Source organism: Hippopotamus amphibius, chromosome 17, assembly GCF_030028045.1.
Source record: "Hippopotamus amphibius kiboko isolate mHipAmp2 chromosome 17, mHipAmp2.hap2, whole genome shotgun sequence".
Classification (NCBI taxonomy): Eukaryota; Metazoa; Chordata; class Mammalia; order Artiodactyla; family Hippopotamidae; genus Hippopotamus; species Hippopotamus amphibius.
The window spans coordinates 45,889,980-45,914,571 of record NC_080202.1 but is presented as its reverse complement, the minus strand read 5'-3'; the positions used below and the strand labels follow the sequence as shown (position 1 = coordinate 45,914,571).

Sequence of the window (24,592 nt, the reverse complement as noted above, 5' to 3'; positions counted from 1 at the left end):
TTTCTCCAGAGAAAACATACAGATGGCCAACAAACACATGAAAAGATGTTCAACATCACTAATCATCAGAGAAATGCAAGTCAAAGCCACAATGAGGTATCACCTCACACCGATCAGAATGGCCATCATCACAAAATCTGGAAACAACAAATGTTGGAGAGGGTGTGGAGAAAAGGGAACTCTCCTGCACTGTTGGTGGGAATGTGGGTTGGTGCAGCCACCATGGAAAACAATTTGGAGGTTCCTTAAAAAACTATGAATAGAACTACCATATGATCCAGTAATCCCACTACTGGGTGTATACCCAGAAAAAACCATAATCCCAAAAGAAACATGTACCATCATGTTTATTGCAGCACTATTTACAATAGCCAGGACATGGAAGCAACCTAAATGCCCATCAACAAATGAATGGATACAGAAGATGTGGCATATATACACAATGGAATATTACTCAGCTATAAAAAGGGATGAGATGGAGCTATATGTAATGAGGTGGATAGACCTACAGTCTGTCATACAGAGTGAAGTCAGTCAGAAAGAGAAAGACAAATATTTTTTTTTTTGGAAAATATAAAAAAGATTTTTAATACACCCAAATGGAACTTCTTTTTCTTTTCTTTTTTTTTTTTTTTTTGAGTCCCCCCCATCCTCCCCATCCCAGACCTCTAAAGCATCTTCCATCCTTGAGTTGAATTTCCTTTGTTATACAGCAACTTCCCACTGGCTATCTATTTTACAGTTGGTAGTATATTTATGTCTGTGCTACTTACTCTCTCACTTCTTCTCAGCTTCCCCTTCACCCCCCGCCCCCTCCCAAACCTCGAGTTCTCCAGTCCATTCTCTGCATCTGCGTCCTTATTCTTGTCACTGAGTTCATCAGTACCATTTTTAGATTCTGTATATGTGAGTTAGCATACAATATTTGTCTTTCTCTTTCTGACTTACTTCACTCTCTATGACAGACTGTAGGTCTATCCACCTCATTACATATAGCTCCATCTCATCCCTTTTTATAGCTGAGTAATATTCCATTGTATATATATGCCACATCTTCTGTATCCATTCATTTGTTGATGGGCATTTAGGTTGCTTCCATGTCCTGGCTATTGTAAAGAGTGCTGCAATAAACATTATGGTACAAGTTTCTTTTGGGATTATGGTTTTCTTTGGGTATATGCCCAGTAGGGGGATTACTGGATCATAAGATAGTTCTATTTGTAGTTTTTTAAGGAACCTCCAAATTGTTTTCCTTAGTGGCTGCACCAACCCACATTCCCACCAACAGTGCAGGAGAGTTCCCTTTTCTCCACACCCTCTCCAACATTTGTTGTTTCCAGATTTTGTGATGATGGCCATTCTGATCAGTGTGAGGTGATACCTCATTGTGTCTCTGACCTGCATTTCTCTGATGATTAGTGATGTTGAGCATCTTTTCACGTGTGTGTTGGCCATCTGTATGTCCTCTCTGGAGAAATGTCTATTTAGGTCTTCCGCCCATTTGTGGATTGGGTTATTTGCTTTTTTGGTCTCAAGCTGCATGAGCTGCTTGTATATTTTTGAGATTAATCCTTTTTCCATTGTTTTGTAGGCAACTATTTTTTCCCATTCTGAGGGTTGCCTTTTAGTCTTGTTTATGGTTTCTTTTGCTGTGCAAAAGCTTTTAAGTTTCATGAGATCCCATGTGTTGATTCTTGATTTTATTTCCATGATTCTAGGAGATGGGTCAAAGAGGATCTTGCTTTGATGGATGTCATAGAGTGTTCTGCCTATGATTTCCTCTAGGAGTTTTATAGTGTCTGGCCTTACATGTAGGTCTTTATTCTATTTGGAGTTTATTTTTGTGTATGGTGTTAGGAAGTGTTCTAATTTCATTCTTTTACATGTAGCTGTCCAATTTTCCCAGCACCACTTATTGAAGAGGCTGTCTTTTTTCCATTGTATATTCGTGCCTCCTTTGTCAAAGAATAGGTGCCCATATGTGTTTGGGCTTACTTCTGAGTTCTCTATTCTATTCCATTGATCTTCCTTTCTATTTTTGTGCCAGTACCATACTGTCTTGATCACTGTGGCCTTGTAGTATAGTTTGAAGTCAGGAAGCCTGATTCCACCAACTCCATTTTTCCTTCTCAAGATTGCTTTGGCTATTCGGGGTCTTTTGTGTTTCCATACAAATCGTAAGATTTCTTGTTCTAGTTCTGTGAAAAATGCCTTTGGTAATTTGATCGGGATTGCACTGAATTTGTAAATTGCTTTGGGTAGAACAGCCATTTTCACAATATTGATTCTTCCAATCCAGGAACGTGGTATGTCCCTCCATCTGTTTGTGTCGTCTTTGATTTCTTTCATCAGTGTCTTAAAGTTTTCTGCATACAGATCTTTTGCCTCCTTAGGCAGGTTTATTCCTAAGTATTTGTTCTTTTTGTTGCAGTGGTAAATGGGAGAGTTTCCTTCATTTCTCTTTCTGCTCTTCCATTGTTAGTGTATAGGAATGCAAGAGATTTCTGTGCATTAATTTTGTATCCTGCTACTTTACGAAACTCATCAATGAGTGCTAGCAGTTGTCTGGTAGAGTCTTTAGGGTTTTCTATGTATAATATCATGTCATCTGCAAAGAGTGACAATTTTACTTCTTCTTTTCCAATTTGGATTCCTTTTATTTCTTTTTCTTCTCTGATTGCTGTGGCTAAAACTTCCAAAACTATGTTGAATAATAGTGGTGAGAGTGGACCCCCTTGTCTTGTTCCTGTTCTTAGAGGGAATTCTTTCAGTTTTTCCCCATTGAGAATGATGTTGGCTGTTGGTTTATCATATATGGCTTTTATTATGTTGAGGTAATTTCCTTCTATGCCCATTTTCTGGAGAGCTTTTATCATAAATGGATATTGAACTTTGTGAAAAGCTTTTTCTGCATCTATTGAGATGATCATATGGTTTTTATCCTTCAGCTTGTTAATATGATGTATCATGTTGATTGATTTGCGTATATTGAAGAATCCTTGCATTCCAGGGATAAACCCCACTTGATCATGGTATATGATTTTTTTAACGTGCTGTTGGATTCTGTTAGCTAGTATTTTGTTGAGGATTTTTGCATCTATATTCATTAGTGATACTGGTTTGTAATTTTCTTTTTTTGTGACATCTTTGCCTGGTTTTGGTATCAGGGTGATGGTGGCCTCGTAGAATGAGTTTGGGAGTGTTGCTCCTTCTGCAATATTTTGGAAGAGTTTGAGAAGGATACGTATTAGCTCTTCTCTAAATGTTTGATAGAATTCACCCCTGAATCCATGTGGCCCTGAGCTTTTGTGTGTTGGGAGATTTTTAATCACAGTCTCGATTTCCATACTTGTGATTGGTCTGTTCATATGTTCTATATCTTCCTGATTGAGTTTTGGAAGATTGTACTTTTCTAAGAGTGTATCCATTTCCTCCAGGTTATCCAATTTATTGGCATATAGTTGCTTGTAGTAGTCTCTCATGATGTTTTGTATTTCTGAGGTGTCTGTTGTTACTTCTTCTTTTTCATTTCTAATTCTGTTGATTTGCATCTTCTCCCTTTTTTTCCTGATGAGTCTGGCTAGTGGTTTATCAATTTTGTTAATCTTCTCAAAGAACCAGCCTTTAGTTTTATTGATCTTTGCTATTGTTTCCTTCATTTCTTTTTCATTTATTTCTGATCTGATCTTTGTGATTTCTTTCCTTCTGCTCACTTTGGGGTTTCTTTGTTCTTCTTTTTCTAATTGTTTTAGGTGTAAGATTAGGTTGTTTATTTGATAATTTTCTTGTTTCTTTAAGATAGGACTGTATTGCTATAAACTTCTGTTTTAGAACTGCTTTTGCTGCATCCCATAGGTTTGGGGTTGTTGTGTTTTCATTTTCATTTGTTTCTAGATATTTTTTTATTTCCTCTTTGATTTCTTTAGTGATTTCTTGGTTTTTTTTTTAATTAATTAATTAATTATTTTTGGAAGGTACACCAAGTTCAAACATCTGTTTTTATACACATATCCCCAGATTCCCTCCCTCCCTAACTGCCCCCCCACCCTCCCTCTTGGTTGTTTAATAGTGAATTGTTTAGCCTCCATGTGTTTGTATTTTTTGCAGTTTTCTTCCTGTAATTGATATCTAGTGTCATGGCGTTGTTGTCTGAGAAGATGCTGATATGATTTCAATTTTCTTGAAGTTGCCAAGGTTTGATTTGTGACCCAAAATGTGATCTGTCCTGGAAAATGTTCTGTGTACACTTGAGAAGAAAGTGTATTCTGTCGTTTTTAGATGGAATGTCCTATAAATGTCAAGTCGAGATGGTCTCATGTGTTAGTTAAAGCTTGTGTGTCTTTATTTATTTTCTGTTTGGATGATATGTCCATTGATGTAAGTGGGATGTTCTAGTCTCCCACTATTATTGTGTTACTGTCGAAGTCCCCTTTTATGGCTGTTAGCATTTGCCTTATGTATTGAGGTGCTCCTATTTTCGGCCCTAGATATTTACCATTGTGATATATTCTTCTTGGATGGATCCCTTGATCATTATGTAGTGTCCTTCCTTGTCTCTTGTAATAGTCTTCACTTTAAAGTCTAACTTGTCTGATATGAGTATTGCTACTCCAGCTTTCTTTTGACTTCCATTTGCATGGAATATCTTTTCCCATCCCTTTACTTTCAGCCTATATGCATCCCTTGGTTTGAAGTGGGTTTCTTGTAGACAGCATATAGAAGGGTCTTGTTTTTGTATCCATTCAGCCAGTCTGTGTCTCTTGGTTGGAGCATTTAATCCATTTACATTTAAGGTGATTATTGACATGTGTGTTCCAATTACCATTTTCTTAATTGTTTTGGGTTTGTATTTGTAGGTGTTTTCCTTTTCTTGTGTTTCCTACTTAGAGAAGTTCCTTTAGCAGTTGTTGTAAGGCTGGTTTGGTGGTGCTGAATTCTCTTAACTTTTGCTTGTCTGGAAAGCTTTTGATTTCTCCCTCAAATCTGAATGAGATTCTTGCTGGGTAGAGTATTCTTGGCTGTAGGTTTTTCTCTTTCAGGACTTTCAGTATATCCTGCCATTCCCTTCTGGCCTGCAGAGTTTCTGTAGAAAGGTCAGCTGTTATCCTTATGGGTTTTCCTTTATATGTTATTTGCTGTGTTTCTCTTGCTGCTTTTAATATTTTTTCTTTGTGTTGAATTGTCATTAGTTTGATTAATATGTGCCTTGGTGTATTTCTCCTTGGGTTTATTCTGTATGGGACTCTCTGTGCTTCTTGGACTTGGTGAATTATTTCCTTTCCCATGTTGGGGAAGTTTTCCACTCTAACCTCTTCAAATATTTTCTCAGACCCTTTCTTGTTTTCTTCTTCTGGGATGCCTATAATTCGAATGTTGCTATGCTTAATGTTATCACTGAGGTCTCTGAGACTGTCTTCTAATCTTTTTATTCTTTTTTCTTTTTCCTGCTCTGTGGCAGTTATTTCCCCAATTCTATCTTCCAACTCACTTATTCATTCTTCTGCCTCCGTTATTCTGCTGGTTATACCATCTAGAATATTTTTAGTTTCAGTAATTTTGTTATCCATTGCTATTTGTTTTTCTGAGTTCTTATGAACTGTTTCTTGTACTTTCTCTATTTTGTTATTGAGATTTTGTATCATTTTTACTATCATTACTCTGAATTCTTTTTCATGCATTTTTCCTATTTCCTCCTCATTTATTTGGTCTTGTGGGTTTTTTTCCTGCTCCTTTGCCTGCATGGTGTTTCTTTGTTTCTTCATGGTAGTCCAAAGTTCTGGGGTTGCTTGTCCCGGTGATAGAGGTGTTTATAGAAGACTGTCCAAGCCCCAGACTAATGTCCAAGTGTTGGGTTAAACAAATACTAAGTCTAGGGAACATATACATATAGAAGACATACAATTACTGAATCCATTAGGACATAAGACTCTGGAAAGACCTGACAGAAGAACCCCAGTATGCTATCAGATAATCAAAGAGAAACCCAACAGAAATTGAAAACCAAAACCGAACAAAACAGAAACAAAAGCAAAAACAAACAAAGAAATAACACCTTAGCCATGCAAACGCTAATCCAGGGAGATATTGTAAGCTAGGATCAAATATCAAAAAGAGCTAGAGTACCACCAGACAGAATGGAGATCCTCAGAATGAAATTAGACAATTGTACTAAGAGCTAAGATAAAGACAAAAACCTAATATTAAATACCAAGGTGGTGTGTCATCTGGAGAATAGAGCAAGGAGTCTGAGCAGATCAATAGTGTTGCTTTTAAGTATGTTAAGATAAAATAAACTAAAAATGGATGGGAGACAGGGGAACAGAAGAGTGTAGTGTGATTGGAAATATGCAAAGAAAAAGAAAGGAATAGAAATGTATAAAAGATAGAGATGAAAGGAAGGTAGGAGAGATATATAGTCTGTACTACCAAAAACTTAGCTAGAAATAGAAGTATATAAAAAGGAAAAAAAATAAAAATAGAATAGAAAATAGCATTAAAAATTATGTTATAAAACTTGTAGATCCCTTAGGACTAAGATCGTAATTGATAAAGGAAAAAAAAAAAGAAAAAGAAAAAAAAAAAAAACAACTGATCCCAGAATGGACCATTTCGATAGAATTGATAGTAATATTTCTGTTTCCTTAGAGTATCAGCTGTAGGTGTCCTTCTACTCACCTTGGGTTTTTTGCATTCTTCTGTGACCAGCAGAGCTTCCTTTATTGTTCGTCTGTAAGCGTTGGTGTGTGGGGAGGGAGAGGTTACCCTAGTGGTTCCTTCCCTGGGAGTGAGTGAGCAGTGGCACACTGTTGTTTCAGTCGGTCTCAGAGGTGCCTGTTGCAGAGGGATGCTGGTGGCTCAGGTGTAAACAGAATGTGTCAGAGTTGGGCCTCTCTCTGGGCTTCTTTATTCTCGGCAGCCTCCCTGCTGCCGGCGTTCCAAGGGGTTTTAAGCTAGCCCTGCCCAAGGGCCTGAGGGTCCTTGTTATCCCTGAGCACCTTAGGTGGCCCACAGGGCTCCCTCCACTGCCCGCTGCAGGTGCTGAAAGAAAGAGAGAGGCTATGCCCGCGGCTCCTTCCCCCTCCCTGTGAGCCTGCAGCATTCAGCTGCCATCATGGCCAGGCAGCTCTCAGGGGCAGGCACTCCTCGCCACGGACCTCTTCCCTCCTGTCCTCTCGGTCCATCACCCTGAACCAGCTCTCTGGTTCCCACGCTTCCACTCCTGGACCCTCTGTTCAGCTGTGAATCGACATCTCAGTCTGGGAATGCTGAGCTGTGGTGCACACCCACCGTGTGTTTCTCACTCCCTCCCGTCTGCCACAGCTCAGCTGCTTCACCCTCTTTGAGCCATCATAGATGCCTCCCTGCCAATTATGTCGGGATCCTTGTGGTCCTTTCTGGTGTCTGAGGTCGTCTGCTGGTGTTCAGTTGGTTCTCTGTGGGAATTATTGCGTCTTTTGGTGCATTCCCAATGAATCTGTGAAGAGGGATGCATTCCACATCCCTCTACTTTTCTGCCATCTTTTCTCCCCCTGTATATACATTTTCCTTATCCACTCATCAGTTGATGGGCATTTGGGTTCTTTTTACCTGTTGGTTATAATAAACATTTCCAAGCAAACACAAAAGAGGAAAGAATAATATAATTGTTCTTTCTCACATGTTCCTGTCACCTAGATTTAACAAGTATGAGGATTTTATTATACTTGTTTCTTCTTTGTTTTTATTTTTCTGACTGAAATAGTTCAAAGCAAGTTCCAAAATCACTTTGTCTTGACATACTTCCATATGCATCTCTTAAAAATATGGACCATTTTTCCCTGGCTAGGGGTGGAGCCTCTGGGGTGGAGCAGGATGCTGGACCGAGATAGAATTTCCTAGCCCCAGAGAATATTTATCAGTGTGAGCTCTCCTGGAGTTTTCCATCTCGACACTGAGACCTGGCTCCACTCAGTTGCCTGCATGCTCCAGTGCTGGATGCCCCATGACAAACAACCAGCAAGACAGGGACGCAGCCCCACTCATCAGCAGACAGGCTGCATAAAAAGTCATACTAAGCTCACAGACACCCCAAAACATACTCCCTAATGTGGCCCTGCCCATCAAAGGGACAAGACTTAGCTCCACCTACCAGAGTGCAGGCACTAGTCCCTCCCAGCAGGAAGCCTACACAAGCCCCTAGACCAATCTCACCCACTAGGGGGCAGACACCAGATGCAAGAGGAACCATGACCCTGCAGCCTGTGGAAAGGAGACCACTGACACAGTAAGTTAGACAAAATGAGATGACAGAGGAATATGTTGCAGACAAAGGAGCAAGGTAACAACCCACAAGACCAAATAAATGAAGAGGAAATAGGCAATCTACCTAAAAAAGAATTCAGAGTAATGATAGTAAAGATGATCTAAGATCTCAGAAATAGAATGGAGGCACGAATCCAGAAGATACAAGAAATGTTTAACAAGGACCTAGAAGAAGTAAAGAACAAACAAACAGTGATGAACAACACAATTACTGAAGTGAAAATGGACCAGAAGGAATCAATAGCCCTTAGTTGCTCCCTGGCATGTGGGGTCTTCCGGGCCCAGGCATCGAACCCCTGACCCCTGCCTTGGCAGGCAGATCCTTAACCACTGCGCCACCAAGGAAGTCCCCCCATTCCTTTTTCAAGGAACTTTTCGATTCCTCTGAACAAGTAAGTGAGGCTTAGATTTCCCCAAACTTTCACTTTATAATTGTATGTCTTCTCTGATTGGCTTCTTGGTCTGGCTACTGCATCCTGACCTTGCTGCCTAGTCTTACCCGTATTTCTTCGCTCCCTGATTTAACCTTGATTGAATCAGAGAACTCTCCTCAGCTGTGACTCCAGGTACACTTACCTCCCGCTTCTGTACCTGTTTAACACTCTTCAGTCCTGGCTCTACTCCCTGTGATTCAAGTGATTTGCTGTCAGATATTCTTTAATTTGCAAACTATGATCTGCCTGCTTCTAGTCTGCAACCATTTCACATAACCACTCAGATATTACAAACGGTACTGGAAAGACTATGAAACAGTTCCTTGGTATCAGTGGTGAGGAGTGAGTTGTTTTTCTTCTATTGGACATTAAACCATTGTGTAAGCTTACGTTTTGAGATTTTCACAGCATAAAGCCTATCCCTGATAGAGTGATGAAGGAAATGTTCTACAAGTTACTATATAGTTGAAAGGGCATTCATATTAGATTTCTTGGTTTAATGCAGAGCCATGGGTTAATACCCATCCCTTGAAATTGTTACCTTGTTTAATTATGTGTTCTTTTATCCATTGGCAAGGATACATAGTTCTTATCTTTTTCCCCTATGTTTTTTATAAATACAGAACAGAGAATAACATCTTAAAATGAAGAAAAGGCCAAATGTATCAGTTTTTCTTAGTAGCACCTAAGGGAAATGTTTGCCAGCAAGAACTGTGGCAAGATTATATCCTAGATGTCAACTGTCTCTACTACCCAGGGGCTCAGAGCCCTTCTGAAGCCTCCTAATGTCTAGGATAGCTCCATTATAACTCACCGTACAGGGCCTAGCCTCCCATGTGACACTCAGCGTTTAAAGATTAGTCTTCATTTCTCCTTCCCAGCAAGCAGCTTCAGTTGGAGGAAGTCATTTCATTTTCTTATTTACTCATTCATTGATCAACCCAGTCAACAGACCATCAGTGCCAAGAACAATGCTTGTTTCTGGTAACAAGGAAAGAAGAAGATATGGTTCCTTTAAGCACCTAAGGAGCTCATAAACTAGTGATAGAGGAAGATGCACACACAAATCAATAAAGAATTAATAATGCTTTGACTTTATATTATTTGAATTTTTATGCATATATTTATTTACTGCACCCTGTTTAAAGTGGAAATAGACATTTAAAATAGAACTACTGATTGTAAAAAATTCACAGTAATGGGTAAGTTATTAAGAGAGTTAACATTGGAAGTATTGGTACTCTCAAAGAAGCTTGTTGATACTGTGTATAAAATAGACAACTGATGAGCACACACTGTAGAGCACAGGGAACTCTACCTAACGCACTTGGTAACTTAATGGAGGGAAGTCCACAAGGGAGGGGATATCTGTATGTGTATGGCTGAGTCATTTTGTTGTGCAGTGGAGGCTAACACAATATTGTAAAGCCACCATACTCCCTAAAAATTAATTTGAAAATTAAAAACAAAATTAAAAACAAAGAAGCTTGTTAATGCAGAGGAACCTCTAATTCTTTTCGTTGCTTATATTAAGCTTTATAGAGGTATGTATAGTCCCTCTTCTAACCGGGATCAGTGACTTGGAGCAGGGAGCTACAGATTAAGGTCCTACTTCAGTGGCAGGTCCATCTTATCTCCTCTTCAGGTCATATTCTCACGCACGAGCTGTGGGATGAGATGTCTAAGACAGTTTCCTGCCTTTGCTTACCCACAGCCCCATAATGGGCTTCCGCTGGCTTCCTTGGTTGCTTTCATCATCACTTTCAGCACCAGAGGTCAGGGAAACCTTCCGATTAATCAGGGACCCTGCAGAACACTTTATGACATATATCAAAGCAAGGTCCTTTTTGACCCACCTCCTAGAATCATGGAAATAAAATCAAGAATAAACAGATGGGACCTAATGAAATTTAAAAGCTTTTGTACAGCAAAAGAAACCATAAACAAGACAAGAAGACAACCCTCAGAATGGGAGAAAATACTTGCCAACGAAGCAACTGACAAAGGCTTAATCTCCAAAATATACAAGCAGCTCATGCAGCGTAAAACCAAAAAAGCAAATAACCCAATCCCCAAAGGGGCGGAAGACCTAAATAGACATTTCTCCAAAGAAGACATGCAGATGGCTAACAAACACATGAATGGATGCTCAGCATCACTAATCATTAGGGGAATGCAAGTCAAAGCCACAATGAGGTATCACCTCACACCGGTCAGAATAGCCATCATCACAAAATCTAGAAACACCAAATGTTGGAGAGGGTGTGGAGAAAAGGGAACTCTCCTGCACTGTTGGTGGGAATGTAAGCTGGTAGAGCCACTGTGGAAAACAGGTTGGAGGTTCCTTAAACAACTAAAAATGAAACTACCATGTGACCCAGTAATCCCACTCCTGGGCATATACCCAGAGAAAACCATAATCCCAAAAGAAACTTGTACCATAATGTTCATTGCAGCACTATTTACAGTAGGCAAGACATGGAAGCAACCTAAATGCCCATCAACAGATGAATGGATAAAGAAGATGTGGCACATATATACAATGGAATATTACTCAGCCTTAAAAAGGAATGAGATGGAGCTATATGTAATGAGGTGGCTAGACCTAGAGACTGTCATGCAGAGCAAAGTAAGCCAGAAAGAGAAAAACAAATATCATATGCTAACTCATATATATGGAATCTGAAGAAATGGTACTGATGAACCCAGTGACAGGGCAAGAGTGGAGATCAATGTAGAGAATGGACTTGAGGACACGGGGCTGGGGTGGGGGGTGGGGGGGGCGAAGGGGAAGCTGGAATGAAGTGAGAGTAGCATAGACATAGATACATTAGCAAATGTAAGATAGATAGCTAGTGTGAAGTTGCTGTATAACAAAGGGAGATGAACTCCATGATGGGTGATGCCTTAGAGGGCCAGGACAGGAAGGGTGAGAGGGAGTCACGAGTGGGAGGGGATCTGGGGATATACGTATAAATACAGCTGATTCACTTTGGTGTACCTGAAAAACTGGTACAAGAGTGTAAAGCAGTTATATTCCAATAAAAAGCTTAAAAAAATAATTGGGCCCTGAAAAGAGTCCAGAAAAGTACTGACTTAAACATAATAAATAACATTTATTTAGAGCTCACTATGAACTCGTTGCTTAGAATGTCCTATAGAATCTTCACAATCACTCTATGAACTTGGTATTGATAAATCTCAAATGTATCCAAAATAAGCCTGTATGTCAGGTTGTGATATTTTTACCTCTCTTTTATCTTTAGGTTCGTCTTGGCACCAGACATAAGGTGGTTCAACACAATGCCCTTGCCCTGAACAGCTCCAGATGCCAAGAATTGGCATTTTACTACTTTGGTTTCAGTGGGTGGTCAAAGAGGATCATCAAGGTAAACTCTGTAGATTTTCTTTGACTAACGAGACACCTTTCACCATTGAGCTCCCAGGCTTTAGCGAGAATAGAACTGGGCTATGGGGAGAGATGTGAGAGGCTTCCACATGGAAGTATCTGAGCATAGGCCTGCCACCTAGAATTAGAGATAATCTCAATGACTTGGGTGGTGGGTGTCCATCATTTTCTCCGGTATTTGTATGGTATGTACTAAAAAATAGTTGTCCATATCTAGTCATTCATTTGCAGGTCTCACTGGATTTTGAAGCTATAGGACACATCAACTGGGATTGCTGGAGTTTAGTTTTTATTTGTAACAACAGAATATTTTGGAGTCTTTTCTTTAATTCAAAATCCTAACAGCTTCAGGATCTTTCTGACCTTGAAGAAAGGGAAGATGAAGATTCTGTGGCACCACTTCAGAAGCAAAGCCTGAAGTTCTTCTGTGCTTTAGAGGTGGTGTTGCCATCCTACAAGTGCAGGAGTCCTGGAGTTGGCGTGGCTGAGGAACCTTTGGATAAGTTGGAGGAAGGTCTGTTTTCCAGTATGTTTCTGTGGGGTGTGAGGGGGTGAGATTTCTCTTTTTTCCTTTCTTTCCGAAACTCCCCTTTTCAGGTACATCATCACCTTTGCTAAGCAACTAAAGCCCTGGGCAGAGTTTTTCTGCCTGGCAATATAGATCTTTATCTTAGGCAATACCTGACAGCACCTTAAACTTTAGAATCTTAGAACTGATTGTCTGCCAAGAAACTTAGGAGGAGGGGAAATTAGGGGTTTTATTTTGATTTGGTTAATAATTTGTTTTGTGCTAAAATAGTCCTTCAAATGCAGATGTCTTGTGACCTTCAGTTATCCCAACAAAATCATTGTCTAAAGATTTACATAACTCTTGTATAAATGTTCAATCTGGTATCTCATGTAGAAGGGCTTGAGTGGAAAAAGTCAAATGTGGATCCCTAGAAAGGGGTTTCCGAGTGGTACTGAGTTTTTTTCCTAGAATCCATGGCACTCGGGCTAAGGGTTTTAAGTCAAAGGCAGGGCTTTTAGCAAATGGAGTGGAGGAGACTCCTCCGTCCACCTGAGTGGGTGATGAGGGCAGATCATCTGCACTACCACACAATCTACCTCACTGTGTGAGTCCAGCCCTTTATGCACAGGAGAGCAGGGTCTGTAGGAGTATAGCTTCAGCTTGTCCATTTGAAATCTGTGAGTAATGTGAGCTGTGTGCCATATTCTTGGCTTGCATCTCCAATCTAGTATTTCAGGAACTTCCAGAATAGATCTGAGCAATAAAAATGTGCTCTGCCAGGATATACCTCCAGCAGAGCCATTCAACCATCCTGTTGTGTTGTGCCTGCTCTTAATTGCGAAGATAAGGATCTAAGAATCACAGGTACATTTTATTTATTTACTTATTGGCTGCATTGGGTCTTCGTTGGTGCACATGGGCTTTCTCTACTTGCTGCGAGTGGGGCTACTCTTCATTGTGGTGCGTGGCTCTTCGTATTAGTGGCTTCTCTTGCTGCGGAGCACGGGCTGTAGGCGTGTGGCCTTAATAGTTGTGGCACACAAGCTTAGCTGTTCCACAATATGTGGGATCTTTCTGGACTGGGTATAGAACCCATGTCCCCTACATTGGCAGGTGGATCCCCTTTGGTTTTTCGTTTTTTACCTCTTTATTGGAGTATAATTGCTTTACACAGTTGTGCCAGTTCCTGCTGTACACCAAAGTGATACCTCCCCATATCCCCTCCTTCCCAAGACTCCTCCTACGGTCCCTATCCCACCCCTCTAAGTCATCACCAGTCATCGAGTTTGTCTCCCTGTGGTATGCTGCAGCCTCCCACTAGTTATCTGTTTTACAGTTGGTAGTGTATATATGTCAGTGCTACCTTCTCACTTGGTCCCGGCTTCCCGGCGTCCTCAAGTCTGTCCTCTACATCTGCATCTTTATTCTTGTTCTGCCATTTGGTTCATCAGTACCATTTTTTAGATTCCATATATATGCATTAGCAGGTATTTGTTTTTCTCTTTCTGACTTACTTCACTCTGTTTGACAGACTCTAGGTCCATCCACCTCACTGCAAATAACTCAATCTCATTCCTTTTTATGGCTGAGTAATATTGCATTGTATATATGTGCCACATCTTCTTTATCCACTCATCTGTTGATGGGCATTTAGGTTGCTTCCATGTCCTGGCTATTGTAAATAGTGCTGCAGTGAACATTGTGGTACACGTATCTTTTTGGATTATGGTTTTCTCACGGCATATGCCCAGTAGTGGGATTACTGGATCATATGGTAGTTCTATTTTTCGTTTTTTAAGGAACCTCCATACCACCTTCCATAGCAGCTGCACCCATCTACATTCCCACCAACAAGTGCAGGAGGGTTCCCTTTTCTCGGCACCTTCCCCAGCATTTACTGTTTCTAGATTTTCTGATGATGGCCATTCTCACCAGTGTGAGGTGATACCTCAGTGTGGCTTTGACTTGCATTTCTCTAATGATTAGTGATGTTGAGCATCTTTTCATGTGTTTGTTAGCCACCTGCATGTCTTCTTTGGAGAAATGTCTATTTAGGTCTTCCGCCCATTTTTGGATTGGGTTGTTTGGTTTATTGATATTGAGCTGAAAGTGCTGCTTATATATTTTGGAGATTAATCCTTTGTCAGTTGCTTCGTTCGCAAATATTTTCTCCTACCCTGAGGGTTGTCTTCTTGTCTTGTTTATGGTTTCCTTTGCTGTGCAAAAGCTTTTAAGTTTCATTAGGTCCAATTTGTTTATTCTTGATTTTATTTCCATTATTCTAGGAGGTGGGTCAACAAGGATCTTGTTTTGATTTATGCCATAGAGTGTTCTGCCTGTGTTTTCCTCTAAAAGTTATATAGTGTCTGGCCCTACATTTAGATCTTTAATCCATTTTGAGTTTACTTTTGTGTACGGTGTTAGGAAGTGTTCTAAGTTCATTCTTTTACATGTAGCTGTCCAATTTTCCCAGCAGAACTTATTGAAGAGGCTGTCTTTTCTCCATTGTATATTCTTGCCTCCTTTGTCAACGAGAAGGTGCCCATGTGTGCGTGGCTTTTCTCTGGTTTCTCTGTTCTGTTCCATTGATGTATATTTCTGTTTTTGTGTCAGTACCATACTGTCTTGACCACTGTAGCCTTGTAGTGTAGTCTGAAGTCAGGGAGCCTGATTCCTCCAGCTCTGTATTTCCTTCTCAAGACTGCTGTGGCTATTCAGGGTCTTTTGTGTTTCCAAAAAAATCTGGCAGGCAGATTCTTAACCAAAGCACCACCAGGGAAGTCCCTGTTTTCTTGTTGCAGTGTATATTTGATTATGTTTTTGGAATCAGTTTAATTTCAGTTTTCATTTGTGATATATTGGGTGAATATGATTCTCACATAATAATCAGCTGCATTTTTGTGAGCCTTGAAATTGGTCATGCTATTGAATAGCATTGATTGTGTTCCCTATTGAGTTATACAGTAGTGAGAATGTCACAGGCTGTGCCCAAAGGACACTTTATGATTAGCAGACTCCCAGAATAGAATTGCTCCCCTGCTTCACAGCCCTGCAGCCTGAGAGACTGAGAAATCCTAGCTAAGGTGTCAGAGACTTACTTGCTTGTAAGAGTTGACCCTGGATTGGTCTTAGCCTTCCAGCCTGGACAGTCCTTCCAGGGAAGTTTGACTTCCCTGGTCACCAGGCAGAATCTCCATCAGCTGTCAACTCGGTGTAACAGCCTTTGAGAACCAAACTAAATGTCTGGGTTGTTTGGCTGTCGCTAGTATGCGAAGCTATTCCTCATATGCACTCAAACCTCCTTAGACCAAAAAGCCTGGTGGCTGTAGTTTGCCTTGAGGGAAGCTATATTGTCCAAAGGGTACATGGGCCAGTTTCCTCCAGTAGAGTGTTCAAGTGCGCATGCTGTCTCTCTCCAAAGCTTTGTTCATTGCATCTGATCGAATTTTGGTCCCAAGTAGTGGACACTTGCCTTGCTTTTAATATGAAGTATCTATTATAGTCCAGTGGTATCTATCCCAGGTTTGAACTCACTTTGTCCCCCACCTAATGCCTTCCTATTTAATCATATTGTGACTGAACGTTTCTGTTTCCACAGCTTTTACTTCCTATGTCGTTATTCCTTAGTTCTTATTTCTAAGATCATAAAGGTTTTTGAAGCAAAGTTGGTACACCTTATATAGTTTTTCACAAAAAATTATGATTAAAAACTGAAGTGTCAGATACAGGAACTTCTAGGAAAATGCTCTTATTTTTGGCTTTTAGAAATCAAAAGAATGTCTAGTTCTTGGGTGCTACCACTGTATACAGGAAGTTTTAGAACAAGAACATTTCTGAATTGATCCTTGTTAACTTTATTTCGGAAAGTGGTAAAATAGCTGTGGCATATACACCCTGTGAAGAGAACGCAGATGCTAGAACTGAAGAGGAACTACAGGATTTAATTCAAATGTGTGGAGATAAAAGCTCAAGGGGTACAGTGTAGCCATAATTCAAAACAACCAGCAGGATTTGGAAGACTTTGGCATGTCTACTCAGCTCTATCATCCTTAGGAACATATGAAACTCTGAAAGTGCTTTTGAGGCAGGGAGTTTCTAGGACTTTTCCTGAAGTCCTGAGCCTTGTATCTGATGACTTATTTGAAACTCGGAGAGCAGATTGAGAGCCATTAGTGTACTTCTACAGTTGTGCACACAGAAGCACAGGCCTTTTAGAACTCCCCTCAAACAGAATTGCAGGGATTTTGGAACAAAGGAACTATGGTCTTAAGTAACTATGCTACAGTGTTTGAAAGCTATTAATGCCTTTCAAGTAAGGTGTATTACCCAGATCTTAGCATCTCAAATATATCATGTGTGAAATATTTTGCAGAAGAACCTTTCTGTAATCCAATTATATGGAAGCCTCGAATTAGGGATTCAGTTGTCAATGTAGTTTGTAAAAGAAAACATTAATGTACTGCATGTAGGATTTTCATGAAAAAGGAGCAAAAAATGTCTTTCATGCCCTTGAGAACTTAATTTGGCAGTAGATTTGTGATTATGTAACTCACCCGAATGTTGCAAAGTTTGTTTTGAAGGGAAGAGAGTAGAGAAAGAAAAGGTGGTTATATTCTGAAAAACGTAAAACTTTCCTGTGCAAAATACTTATTTTAATTCAGTTTAAATCAAATCAGTCAAGGAAACTTCAAACGTATCCATGTTTGGGCTTTAAGAAATCCAGCTTCCTGTGAAACACGAGAGGAAAGGATTCAGTATTGATGCTAAAGGTTTCAGAAACCTGATTATAACAACAGACCTGTTCCTACATGAGGCCCATGTTGGAATCAATTCCACTTAAAAACCATTATGTGCTAGACACTGGGAATAAGATGAAGCTCTTTGTGTCTTGGAGTGTAGATGTTAGAGGTTGTGACAGACAGTTAAAAAGGACTAAACTTAAATACATTATTGAAAGGACTGAAGAAAATCAGCTGGGTGCTAGTAATTTTCTCGAAATTTTTTAACATGCTAACTTTAACATCCTCAGTGTCGTCTCCATGTGTGCACACAGGGCAGACGTCTGAAAAGTGACACTGTCAGGTTTTCTCGATTAATGGCTGTGTTGAGAGAAGGTGGAATGGGGGGAGTCCATGCTAATGTAAAGGGCCATTCACTTGGTTTTTGACTCTCTTTCCCAGGATGAATTGCTCACCTGCTCCATACCCCTCCTACAGAAATGGTGGAGTCATCACTGATTCAGTGGTAACCGCTAATAATAGAGTGGTGAATTAATAATCCGACGTAGACACTGAGAGTTTCGAGGAAATGGCAACATTTTAGAGTCACTAACTGTAAGGTATGTTGCCCTCCTGCCACCCTAACTGGTGCTCACTTTGCGAGTCAGCTACTCTTCTTGTCAGCGATGTGGCCAAGGGGAGGAAGAATGTCTCTCAGACTGGAGCTTTGAGGAGGAAGCGTTCAAATTGCCAGAACTGGACTAGCACTTTTGAATTTCCCAGAATGCCAGGCCCTGTGGCTTCCTTGGGAAGCTCCACATCGTTCCCAAGCCCTCCCCCAACCCCTGGGCTGCCCAAATCCTGCCTCATGGTGCAGGGCTTGTGAGGGGGGACTGGGGAGAGGCCCCAGCAGGAGGGAATTGTTGCCTTTGCTAGAGGAAGGATGGTTTGCACCCTGGTGACTCTGGGAAAAAGGCTTCCTTTGGTTGCTCAGATTGGATCTCCGCCGGAACCTAGTGAAGGTGGTGGAACTAAAGGTGTCATAAATAAAAGGTGGGTCGTGAGGTGGGAGAGGGGCGACCGTGTGTCTCGGGACTCTCATAATGCTTTGGTTTCTGCTCAGAGTGCAGCGCCTGTGCCCCACTGGCCTGGGTCGCTGTGCCCGGGAGCCTCCGCATAGCATGTCCCCACTGCGCCTCTGGTTCCCACAGCTTGTCTTCATGTGGCAACCATTGTGGCTTCTGGCCCAGGCAGCTCAGCCTCTGCAGTGGGCCCTGGACCCTGTCCAGTGGACCTCCAACCCCCCAGGGCTGACGGAGCCTTGGTCTTCACACTCCTCAGACCTCCCTCCCGAATCGCCCCATGAGATTACACCCTCTGCAGAGTCGGGGGGCTTTAATTACTTGTCCTCCTCTCCATGCAGATGCTGGCGCTGCCTCATCATGAGTTGACTGAGACTTTGGTTCCACACCCAAACCCGGATTCAGCTGCAGAGCTGCTCTCAGGGCCAGATCAGTTTGCTGTTCCACATCAGGATCTGAGTGACAAGCTAACCCAGCAGCAAAAGCTCCCAGCAGCGGCTCCAGTGCTGGACTGGGAACAGAATCAGGGCTTGGTTCTGACTTTTCGACACAAAAGTAAGACTAAAACCACAGGTCTAGATCAGGCTGAAGGTCACCAATCATTTGAAATACTTGTTCCTCCTCTAGGTAGTAAGAGCTCAAAACCAACGAAGTTTATTGTTTCACCCCCAAACCTGAAGAAGGATCTCGTTCAGCATCGACAGCTTGTTAAAGTTGTTGCTGGAACTACAGGCCAGTTAGAAAATGAAACTCAGGGTCTAGAACAACAGTTGCAGGATGATTATGTAGCTTCCGGTATGGATACCATTTATCCTGAGGAGAGCCTGCCTACAGATTTTCTGGGGAACTCAGAGCAACCTCCGGAGCCCCCTGAGGAGGCTGAAATTTCTGCATCCCAGCAAGAGGCCCAACTTCATCATCCAGAGACCCCTGAGGAGGTTGAATCTTTTTCACTCCAGGCAGAGGTCCAGGATGAAACTGCAGAGCCCACTGAAGAGGTAGAACCACCTCCACTCCAGCAGGAGCCTCTGTCTCAGCCTCTAGAACTCCCTCGGGAGTTTGAACCTTCCCTACTCCATCAAGAGGCCCCAACTCAAGCTCCAGGATACCCTACCGAGTATGTACTTGAAAGTCCAGTGAGTGATGAGGTAGCATCCCTACCTGGCATTCAGCATCACGCTCATTCAAACGTTCCCAGTGTCACACTTAAACCTCTGGATTTGGAACTGACCATCATTCCAGAGGCCACTACGGAAGCTGATTTTCCTACATCTCAGCAGGAGGCCCTTGCTCTGCCTCCTGAGCCTCCTGAGGAGACAGAATCTTCTCCAACCCAGCAGGAGACCCCAGGTCAGCCTCTAGAGCCTCTTGCGGAAGCTGAGCCTTCTCCAAGTGAACAGGAGCCACCAACTCAGCCTTCTGAGCTTAGTGAGGAAGCTGAACCCTTTCCAACCCAGCATGAGACCCCAGCTCAGCCTGCAGAGTCTATTGGAGAAGCTGAAACTTCTCCAACTCAGGAGGAAGCCTCAGCTCAGTTTCCAGCAGAGACAGAACCTTTTGCAACGCTGCAGGAGCAACCACCTCAGGCTCCAGAGCCTTCTGCAGGGGAGGTGGAACCTTCTCCAACTCAACAGGTACAGCCAGCTCAGCCTCCAGAGCCTCATGAAATGACCGTATCACCCCCAAGTTACCATCAGGCTCAGCATTCAAACGTATCCACTATCACCATCAAACCTGCAGATGTGGAGCTTAGCATAGCAGCAGAACCCACTCCAGAGGTGGGACCTTCTCCAACTCAGCACAAGCTTTCAGCTCAGCCCTCAGTGCCCCTTAGTAGTGCAGAATTTTCTACAGCCCAGCACAAGGCCCCCATGCTGCCTCCACAGCCACCTGAGGAGGTTGAACCTTTGCCAGCCCAAGCTGTAGAAGCTGTTACACATAATAAACCTTCAGCACAAGAGGAGACCCCAGCTCAGACTCCAGAGCTCTCTAATGAGATTGTAGTTCTCTCTCCAGAGCATCATATAACAACGGTTTCTCCTCTAGGTCAGGATCAAGCTCAGCTTCTACAGCGGCCCACTGTCACCGTTAAACCTGTGGATCTTGCACTTGCTGTAACTCCAGCATTCACTGATGAGGTTGAAACTTCTCCATCCCAACAAGAAGCCTCAGCCCAGTTCACAGTGTCCCCTGAGCAGGTAAAACCTTTGTCAGTCCAGCAAGAGGTTTCAGATCAGCCTCCAACCGCCTCTGAAAGTGTTGAACCTTCTCCAGTCCAGCAGGAGCCCCCAACTCAGCCTCCAGAGGCCTCTACAGATGTTGCAGCTCCACCTTCACTACCTAATGAAGTGACAGTCTCACCTCTAAGTCCTGGTAATGCTCAACATCCAGTGTTGCCTAATATCACAGGTAAACCCTTGGATCTGGCAGTTGTTTTAACTCTAGAGCCCACTGAAGAGGTGGAACATCCTCCAAGTGCAGCAGGAAGCTCCAGCTCAATCTCTGGTTCCCCAGGGGGCCTCGAATATACCTCCTGAGCCCCCTAAGGAGGTGGTACCTTCTGCCACACAACAGGAGCTTCAGGCTCAGGCATCAGAGCCCCCTACAGAGGTGGAACCATTGCCAGTCCAGCCTACCACAGAGGCTGAACATTCCACAGTCCTGCAGCAGAGTGCAGTTCCAGCAGCATCCCCCGAAGTGACACTTCCAAGTCCAGAGCAGGTTCAGCTTCCACATCCAGCCTTGACTGAGGTCACAGTTCAACCTTTGGACCTGGAAATTACGTTAACTCCGGAATCCAGTACGGAGGCTGAACCTTCTCCAACCACGCGGCAGTCCCAAGCTCAGCCTCCAGAGGAAGCTGTAGCTCAGTCTCCATCGCATCCCGAGGTGCCGGTTCCAGCACCAGATCAGGCTCATGCTAAGTCTCCAACAACACCCAGGGTCACAGTGAAACCTTTGGACCTGGAACCTTACATAACTCCAGAGCCTTCCATGGAGTCTGGATATTCTACAGCCCTGCTGCAAACTCCAGCCCCACCTCCCAAACACCCTGAGGTGACTCTTGCACAGCCAACCCTGATTCAAGTCACAGTCACCCCTGTGGACCTGGGAGGTACCATTTCTCAGCAACCAAGTCCATCTGAGACAGTTCTTTTTCCTTCGACTCAGGATTCGGTATCCACAGGTCTTCCTGGTGTAAACTATACCCTCAAAAAGAAGCAACCAGAACAGAATGCCACCACAGACATCAACATGTGTGAGCTCTGTACCTGCAAAGATGAGACGCTGTCCTGTGTGGGTCTCAGCGCAAAGCAGAAGCTCCACAGAGTGCCTGAGCCACAGCCCAACACCTACAAGGGCATCTTCACCATCATGGAAGAATCCCTTTCCTCATTTGTTCTCTGCATCCTGCCTGACATGGCAGCCTTTCTTCGAGGTCTTCCTGGGTCTTCCTCATCTCCCCAACCCATGTTGGCTGACTTTCCGTTTCTACCTTTTGTTTGTCAATGTTGCTTATCTTCATTCTCCTTCTTGCTATTGTTCCCTCTTCTCCAGGTTTCTACTTATCATTGCCCTTATTCTTTTTCCTTCTCCATTTTTTACTCCAGTATTTAACTCCTTAACATCGACTCTTCTCCCATCTTTGCTGCATCCTCTTTACAGCAACATGTGCCTCTCCCCACCTCGTTGGTGGTAATACCACAGAGTGGTTAAGAGTGAGATTCTGGAGCCAGGCCGCCTGGGTTTGAACCCAGGTCTGTCGTTGATTAGCTTTGTGACTCCATGTCCTCATCTGTAAAGTGGGGACTGTGGCGGTCATCATCTCATAGCATTGTCGTGAGATTTACACGTGTTAATACAGGTAAAGCTCTTATATCAGTGCCTAGCATATATTTTAGTGTTAGCTATTCTTCGTATTGAATCTCTCAGTTATATCTCGAAGTCATATTCGTCCCCTAGCTTTTTATTTATAGCACCCATTCTGTGCCCACCCCAGGGCCAAGTACTGTTGGAGCCACAGAAGTCCAGCATTGTCTCCAGAACATGACAATGCCAAGTGGGAAGAAAGGGGATGTGCCTTAAAAGAGAGGTAATATATAATAAAGTATTAAAAGAGATACAGATAGGTGCTGTAATTCACTAGAACCTGTAATCACTGAGGTGTAGGGGTCACAGAAATCTGCATGGATAGACTAAAACTTCAGCTGGGACGTGAAGGTTGGCTATGAGTTTTTGGAGAAAAAAGAGGGAGTACAGTGTAGGCAAAGGTGTGAGTGTAGGGATGATCAGGATTCAGTAGATCTGTGTGGCTGTAAAGAATTGGGTTAGGCAGCAGTGAAAGATATGATTATGAAAAACCTTGGCTCTCCGCAATGGGGGTTTGAAAGTTATGCCCTAAGATATGGGGGGCCACTGAAAGTTTTCAAGCCGGAGAGACAAATGATTAGAACGAGAGGATGATTTTAGATTCCGTATGTAGAGTGATCTAGAGGGGAAAGCTTGATTCAGGGAGACCAAATAACATGCTCTAGCAAAATCTAGGAGTAAAGTGAGAAGGGGCTGAATTAGAATGGTTGAGATGGGAGTAGAAAAAAAATTCTGAGAGCACTACAGAGGAAGAACTGACAGGATGTAGTAACTGACTAGAGTTGGAGGATTCGGTATACAGGAAAGAGGAAAATTACATGTGTTGATGGGCAGAATGATGGTGGTGTAACAGTGGAAATACAGCAGTGGGGAAGGAGAGTCAGTTTGAGGGAGATGAGTTCAGTTTTAAGCATCTATTACTGGTGAGCAGAAAGCAACCAGAAGGCTCTGTTTGAGTAGAAATGTCCCTTAGGCCGTTGGGCAGAGAGGTATCTGTTTTGACTTCTTTCTGAGCCCCCTGAAGAATGTGCATATAGACTGAATAGTTTCATTGTTGCTGAGGGAAGAGGGCAAAGCTAAAGGTAAAGATTCAAAGCCATCCACTGAATGAGTGGTTGAAACTGAACCTCTGACATTTTAACAGCTTCTCTTGAACATGTCTAATTCTCACGTACATTCTCTTTAAAAAAAAAAAAAAGTCACAGAAGTACATAGGATGAGATGTGCAAATTCCACCCCATCCTCCCACCACCAATAAGGTAACTCCTGTTACTATTTTGATGGTGTCCTTCCTTCCAACCCCTTTCCTTTGCATTTGTTCCCCTGATGAGGTGATAATTTTACTCCTTGCTCAGTGCTTTGTGCTTTTCCCTATGCAATATGTCTAAGAGATGTTTTCATATTAGTCCTTCTAAGTTCTGACTGCCCTTATCCTTCCAACACGTGGAGTGAGTTTGAGGACACTAACCAAACCTTTGGTATTGCCTGGCATAGGATTTCTTTATATTTATCTGCTGATATTGATCAGTGTTTGCCATTTTTCTCATTGATTGGTAGGAGTCATTTTAGACACATAAGTGATTTTGGGGAAAAAAAGACTTACATTCAAAGCAACTGGCATTATGTATCCAAGAAACTGGACAGAGAGGAAGTTCAGGTTCTGAGGAGAGGCCGCGTTGTTTGTGCCAGTGGCCTCACGTTATGTCTTTATTAATTGTGCACACTGGGCAGCTGAGAAGCTGTGGGAATGAGAAAACTGGTCTCTTCTGCATTTGAATATTCCCCACAAGGTGGCCATGATTCTTTTACTTATTCTCTTCATTCTTTTCCTGCCGATTCAAGGATATGAACTGTGTTTCTTCACAGAAATTTCCAAGGAAACTCTATTTCTCACATTGATGAAAATGTATGGAAGGCATACCGCTGGACTGAGACACTGTGAGTATATTCTGTCCAGATATGAATACAAAGAGCTAACTGCGTTGTAAGATCCTTCTTGGTCCAGAATTTTGAGGTCAATAGCTGTGAGAAAAGGTATTTCCCCCTCTGTATCCCAAAGCCACCTACTGATTGAAATTCTGTGTTTATTTAGAAAATTAAATTTGGCAGGCCTTCTTTAAAATCAGTAAAAGCCAATTTAACGTCCTTTTCCATTATACACGTAATACATTATATTCTTAATATGTAAAAATGAAATAACAGGTATAGTGAAAACCCTCCTTGTGCCCTAATCCCCCACCCATGCTACTTTGAGTTTAGTGTATATC

General features: G+C 42.3%; 1 protein-coding gene across 2 annotated transcripts in view; it reads left to right on the top strand.

Annotated features, from left to right (window-relative positions):
* The window catches only part of LOC130839970 (RAD52 motif-containing protein 1-like), a 371,059-nt gene extending 346,745 nt beyond the window's left edge, over positions 1-24,314 (top strand). The window contains exons 3-7 of one of the 2 annotated variants that reach the window (XM_057714884.1): positions 12,002-12,124; positions 12,490-12,662; positions 16,523-16,606; positions 17,574-17,576; positions 18,042-18,138. In XM_057714884.1, the coding sequence (XP_057570867.1) occupies positions 12,002-12,124; positions 12,490-12,662; positions 16,523-16,606; positions 17,574-17,576; positions 18,042-18,138 (480 nt within the window). Of the gene's footprint in view, positions 1-12,001; positions 12,125-12,489; positions 12,663-16,522; positions 16,607-17,573; positions 17,577-18,041; positions 18,139-24,191 lie in introns of those variants that run through there. The other variant, XM_057714885.1, reaches the window with a different exon arrangement.
* The last annotated feature ends 278 nt before the right edge of the window (positions 24,315-24,592 follow it).